Source organism: Arachis duranensis, chromosome 3 (assembly GCF_000817695.3).
Source record: "Arachis duranensis cultivar V14167 chromosome 3, aradu.V14167.gnm2.J7QH, whole genome shotgun sequence".
Lineage (NCBI taxonomy): Eukaryota > Viridiplantae > Streptophyta > Magnoliopsida > Fabales > Fabaceae > Arachis > Arachis duranensis.
This window is the reverse complement of record NC_029774.3, coordinates 84,037,638-84,044,425: the sequence shown is the minus strand read 5'-3', so window position 1 is coordinate 84,044,425 and position 6,788 is coordinate 84,037,638. Positions and strand designations below refer to the sequence as shown.

Sequence of the window (6,788 nt, the reverse complement as noted above, 5' to 3'; positions counted from 1 at the left end):
ATAGTAGATTTTTAGAATAAAGGGGCAATTTATATTTTTCGAGTTCTTAATAAGGAAAATTCTAATTAATTATATGTGGTGGCAATACTTTTTGTCTTCTAAATGAATGCTTGAACAGTGCATATTTTTTTATCTTGAATTTTATGAATGTTAAAATTGTTTGCTCCTGAAAGAATGATGAACAAGAAAAATATTATTGCTAATCTGAAAAATCATGAAATTGATTCTTGAAGCAAGAAAAAGCAGTGAAAAAAAAATTACAAGGAATCATTGGATAAAGAAGCAAAAAAAGCCAATAGCCCTTAAAAACCAATAGGCAAGGGTAAACAGGATCCAAGGCTTTGAGCATCAATGGATAGGAGGGCCCAAGGAAATAAATCCAGGCCTAAGCGGCTAAATCAAGCTGTCCCTAACCATGTGCTTATGGCATGCAGGTCCAAGTGAAAAGCTTGAGACTGAGTGGTTAAAGTTGTTATCCAAGGCAAAAGAGTGTGCTTAAGAACTCTGGACACCTCTAATTGGAGACTTTAGCAAAGCTAAATCACAATCTGAAAAGGTTCACCCAGTTATGTGTCTGTGGCATTTATGTATTCGGTGGTAATACTGGAAAACAAAGTGCTTAGGGCCACGGCTAAGACTCATGAAGTAGCTGTGTTCAAGAATCAACATACTAAACTAGGAGAATCAATAATACTATCTGAACTTTGAGTTCCTATGGATGCCAATCATTCTGAATTTCAAAGGATAAAGTGAGATGCCAAAACTGTTTGGAAGCAAAAAGCTACTAGTCCCACTCATCTAATTAGAATCTGAGCTTCACTTAAAACTCTGAGATATTATTGCTTCTTGATTTCTTTTTATCCTATTTTATTTATCTAGTTTCTTGAGGACAAGTAACAGTTTAAGTTTGGTGTTGTGATGAGCGGATATTTTATACGCTTTTTGGGGGTAATTTCATGTAGATTTTAGTATGTTTTAGTTAGTTTTTAATAGATTTTTATTAGTTTTTAGGCAAAAATCATATTTCTGGACTTTACTATGAGTTTGTGTGTTCTTCTGTGGTTTCAGGTATTTTCTGGCTGAAATTGAAGGAGCTGAGCAAAAATCTGATTTAGGCTAAAAAGGACTGCTGATGCTGTTGGATTCTGACCTCTCTTCACTCGGAATGGAATTTTTGGAGCTATAGGAGTCCAATTGGCGCGCTCTCAATTGGGTTGGAAAGTAGACATCCAGGACTTTCCAGCAATATATAATAGTCCATACTTTGCACGAAAATAGATGACGTAAACTGGCATTCAACGCCAGTTCCATGTTGCAGTCTGGCGTTCAGCGCCAGAAACAGGTTACAAGTTGGAGTTCAGCGCCAGAATCAGGTTATAACCTGGCGTTCAACTCAAAAACAGCCTAGGCATGTGAGAAGCTTAAGTCTCAGCCCCAGCACACACCAAGTGGGTTCCAGAAGTGGATTTCTGCACTATCCATCTTAGTTTATTCATTTTCTGTAGACCTAGGTTACTAGTTTAGTATTTAAACAACTTTTAGAGACTTATTTTGTATCTCATGACATTTTTAGATCTGAATTTTATACTCTTTGACGGCATGAGTCTCTAAACTACATTGTTGGGGGCGAGGAGCTCTGCAGCGTCTCGATGAATTAATGCAATTATTTCTATTTCCCATTCAAACATGCTTGTTCCTATCTAAGATGTTCATTTGCGCCTCACTATGAAGAAGGTGATGATCCATGACACTCATCACCTTCCTCAATCCATGAATGTGTGTCTAACAACCACCTCTGTTCTACATTAGATTGAATGAATATCTCTTAGATTCCTTAATCAGAATCTTCGTGGTATAAGCTAGAGGTGATGGCGGCATTCATGAGAATCCGGAAAGTCTAAACCTTGTCTGTGGTATTCCGAGTAGGATTCAAGGATTGAATGGCTGTGACGAGCTTCAAACTCGCGAGTGTTGGGCGTAGTGACAGACGCAAAAGGATCAATGGATTTTATTCCGACATGATCGAGAACCAACAGATGATTAGCCGTGCTGTGACAGAGCATTTGGACCATTTTCACTGAGAGGATGGGAAGTAGCCATTGACAACGGTGACACCCTACATACAGCTTGCCATGGAAGGGACTTTGCACTTTTGAAAGTGAGGAAGCACTATGTTACAAGAATTTAGAAGACAAAGCATCTCCAAAACTCCAACATATTCTCCATTATTGCATAATAAGTATTTCGAATTTTTTAACATTAATTACAATTTTTATTCCAATTTTGTATTACGTAATACATGTCCCCTGGTTCAATTGCAACTCAACTGATAATCACAATTGGTATCCTGACTAAGAATAATAAGATAACCATAGCTTGCTTCAAACCAACAATGTCCGTGGGATTCGACCCTTACTCACGTAAGGTATTACTTGGACGACCCAGTGCACTTGCTGGTTAGTTGTGCGGAATTACATAGTGTGAAGTAATTTTCGTGCACCACCTAGCCATGAGCAGAGGTCAGAATTGAAGCCCCTTCCTCCACACCTCAAGTATGCTTACCTTGAGGATAATCAGAAGTTCCCAGTTATCATTGCAAGGGAACTCACTTCCCAACAAGAGGAGCAGCTACTCAGTGTGTTGAGACAACACAAAAAAGCAATTGGGTGGAGCTTGGCGAATATAGTAGGCATCAGCCCTCAAGTTTGTGAGCACAGAATATTCTTAGAAGAGGGATCAAAGCCTGTCCGTCAATCCCAATGAATATTGAATCCCACCATCTTAGAAGTTGTCAAGAAAGAAGTGACTAGGCTACTCGAAGCAGATATTATCTACCCCATCTCAGATAGTGAATGGGTCAGTCCAGTCCAAGTGGTGCCCAAGAAGTATGGAGTCACAACAGTAAAGAATGAGCATGGAGAGCTCTTGACAACTAGAGTGTAGAATTCATGGAGAGTTTGTATTGATTACAGGCGTCTCAACCAAGCTACTCGCAAGGATCATTACCTTTTGCCATTTATTGATCAAATACTTGATTGCCTATTAGGTAAATTCCATTACTTCTTTTTTAGATGGTTATACAGGCTTTTTTCAAATTCATATAGCTCCTGAGGATTAGGAAAAGACTACTTTTACATGTTCATTTGGGACTTATGCTTACAAGAGAATGCCTTTTGGCCTGTGCAATGCACCAGCTACTTTCTAAAGGTGCATGATTAGTCTTTTCTCTGATCTCATTAAGAGCTGTATGGAGGGTTTTATGGATGATTTTAGCGTATATGGTGATTCCTTTATCCTTTGCTTGGATAATTTAGACAAAGTATTAGACAGGTGTGTTAATTCAAACCTTGTATTGAATTTTGAAAAGTGTCATTTTATGGTAAAACAAGGGATTGTTCTAGGACATGTTGTCTCTCATACTGGTATTTCTGTAGACCCAACAAAGGTAGATGTCATTTCTAGTTTGCCTTATCCCTCCTCTGTGAGGGAAGTCCGTTCGTTCCTTGGCCATGCAGGTTTCTACAGGAGATTCATTAAGGACTTCAGTAAGGTAGCATTACCTATATCTAGACTACTGCAGAAAGATATTGAATTTGAGTTCAGTGAGGATTGCATGCAAGCATTTGATAAGCTGAAGATCGCCCTGACTCAAGCTCCAATTGTGAGAGGACTAGAATGGACCCAGCATTTTGAGATTATGTGTGATGCCTCCAACCATGCAGTAGGAGCGACACTGGCTCAGTGCGACGGTAAGGATCCTTTCGTAATAGCTTATGTGTCTAAGACCTTAGACGCTGCTCAGTTTAATTACACTACTACTGAAAATGAGCTTCTTGCTATTGTTTTTGCTTTGGATAAATTCTGACCCTATTTACTTAGTACTAAGGTAGTAGTGTACTCGGACCATGCAGCTCTAAAATATTTATTAGCTAAAAAGGAGTCTAAACCAAGGTTGATATGTTGGATACTGTTGCTGCAAGAATTTGACTTAGAAATTAAGGATAGGAGTGGTAACTAGAATTTAGTGGCAGACCACTTGAGTCGCCTTGAGCACATTAAGGATGACTCCACTTCTATCAATGATACTTTTCCATTTGATAGCTTGCGTGCAGTATCTGAAGTAGCTCCTTGGTATGCACCCATAGCTAATTATCTAGTTAGCCATACTTTCCCTCCCAATTTTACTAAGCATCAAAGAGACAAGCTGAAAAGCGTGTCCAAATATTATATATGGGATGATCCATATTTATGGAGGTATGGTGCTGACCAGGTAATTAGAAGGTATGTACCCCAATCAGAATTCCAGTCTATTTTAGAGACTTGCCACTCTTCTGAGAGTAGAGGACATTTTGGCCCTCAATGAATAGCTAGAAAAATTTTAGACTGTGGATTCTAGTGGCCTACTCTTTTTAAAGATGTTGATTCCTTTTGTAAATCTTGTTCCCCTTGCCAAAGGTTTGGTAATATATCCAAGAGGGATGAGATGCCTCAACAGAGTATTCTTTTCTGTGAAATTTTTTATGTTTGGGGAATCAACTTCATGGGTCTATTTCCAAACTCTAGTGGTTACCTTTATATACTGTTAGGTGTAGATTATGTTTCTAAATGGGTGGAAGCAATTCCTACCCGTACTGATGATGCTAACACTGTTGTTTCCTTTGTTAGAAACCATATTATCTATTGCTTTGGATCACCACGAGCAATCGTGAGCGATCAAGGCACTCACTTTTGTAACAGGAGACTCATAGGATTACTGAATAATCATGGGATTGTTCACAAAATAGCAACAGCTTATCATCCCAGACCAATGGGCAAGCAGAGATATCTAACAGAGAGATTAAACGCATTCTGGAGAAGATAGTAAAGCCTCATAGGAAGGGCTGGAGTGCCAGGTTACAAGATGTGCTATGGGCATATCGAACAGCGTACAAGACACCCATTGGGATGAGCCCCTTCCGCTTAGTGTACGGTAAGGCTTGCCACCTTCCAGTAGAAGTGGAACACATGGCTTTTTGGGCTGTAAAGGAATGCAACATGAATTATAAGGAAGCTGGTGCTGAAAGGAAGCTGCAACTAGCAGAATTAGAGAACCTTCTCCTAGAGGCATATGACAACTCCAAGCGATACAAGAAAAAGATGAAGGCCGGCCATGACAAGCACATAAAAAGGAGAGAATTAAGACCAAGGGAGTTAGTTCTTCTTTACAACTCCAGACTGAGGCTTATGCCAGGCAAACTGAGATCAAGATGGGAAGGCCCCTACAGAGTAGAAAAGGCAGTGCCATATGGAGTTTTTCACATGCGTCATCCTTCTAGCTCCAAATTCATTAAGGTCAATGGACACCGCCTAAAGCTTTATCATGGTGAGAAGATGAAGGATCACAAAGAGCTAGAGGTCTTCCTCCTGAAAGACCCACCAATAGAAGCAGAATGAGCCTAAAAGACCATCAAACTTAAGGACGTAAAAGCAAAGTGCAAGGTGGGAGACAACCCACCATGGTATGATCGTTCCGTTTCGGTCTTAGTTTTATTTTTTTCCTTTTCTACTTTATTTTTTTCTTAATGACTCTTCTCATAATCTCTGCACTCAGACTACCTCTGCATTCGCATCCTGCATTTAAAAAAAGGGGGGGAAAGAACACGCGACGCGTACGCATCTTATGTACTTTCGTAACTAGACGAAAAGAAGTAGAGAGATACACGAGAGCTTGGTTGGAGGTGTGCCATAAGCACAAACATGCCCACACAAATGCTTCCCTGTCGCGTCCGCATCACTTGCAAAATCCACATTCCACGCGTGCACGTCACTCACGCGCACGCGTGACCCTGCGATATCGACGTAAATAAGTGTCTGGCAGAACGTTATGATGGAATAGGGCTGGAGTTATGCTGGAAGCACAAACCCCATCACGCGAACGCGTGCTTCACGCATCCGTGCCATTATTCAAATAGAGCCCATTCACGCGTACGCGTCACCCACGCGCACGCGTCACCCACGCGCACGCGTCACCCTAAAAATTTTGGCAATGTGCGTGTGAATCAGAGACTTGTGAGTACGTGATGCTGTTTCCGCGACAATAGCACAAATCTACGCGTGACCCACGCGTCCGCGACACTTGAAATTATCACAAACCACGCGACCGCATGCCCTACGCGTCTGTGTCACATGTGACGCACAACTTATCCAGATCAGCGCCAAATATCTTATCTTTTCTTCCCCAATCCTAATTTCTCTTATCCCTTCTTATTTCTTTCTTCTCCCTTCTTCCTTCTTTATTCTTTCTCACTTTTCACTCTCTCCTCCTTTATTTTTCACATCCATTATCAAGGTTCTTTACTTTTCCATTATTCTTTTTCTTTTTTTTATTTATTTTCTTCTTCCTTTTTCTCTTTTTTTTCATTATCTATGTTTTCTTTTTCTTTCTTTTTCTTTTTTTTCCTTTGATTGGTGTTAGATATTTAATTGGGTGATTATTTTATTCTATATATTGCTTGTGAGTATATTAAGGAATAGCTTGACAATTAATCTTACTTCTTAAAAGGGTTGCTTGCATGTTCAATTTAAATGCTTTCAATAACATATTTACCACGCATGCTAAGTGTTTGTGCAAAAGCCCGTATGGCATTGTGCATTATTTTAAATTATTCTATTCTATCACTCTAATGCCTGTTTTTTCACAAAACCCCTTTTATGTTTTATTGATTAAATATAATTGTCAATACAAACAGATTGTTAGTTTGAAAGAGTTGATAATCTAACTTGGACATTTAGTGCTTGATCTATGCTAC

General features: G+C 39.6%; 1 protein-coding gene across 1 annotated transcript; it reads left to right on the top strand.

Moving 5' to 3' along the window:
* Positions 1 to 4,256: 4,256 nt before the first annotated feature.
* LOC127745553 (uncharacterized) lies at positions 4,257 to 5,433 on the top strand. Its single transcript, XM_052258350.1, has 2 exons — positions 4,257 to 4,270; positions 4,785 to 5,433. The coding sequence occupies exons 1-2, from the start codon at positions 4,257 to 4,259 to the stop codon at positions 5,431 to 5,433; spliced, it is 663 nt and encodes a 220-aa protein (XP_052114310.1).
* Positions 5,434 to 6,788: the final 1,355 nt, after the last annotated feature.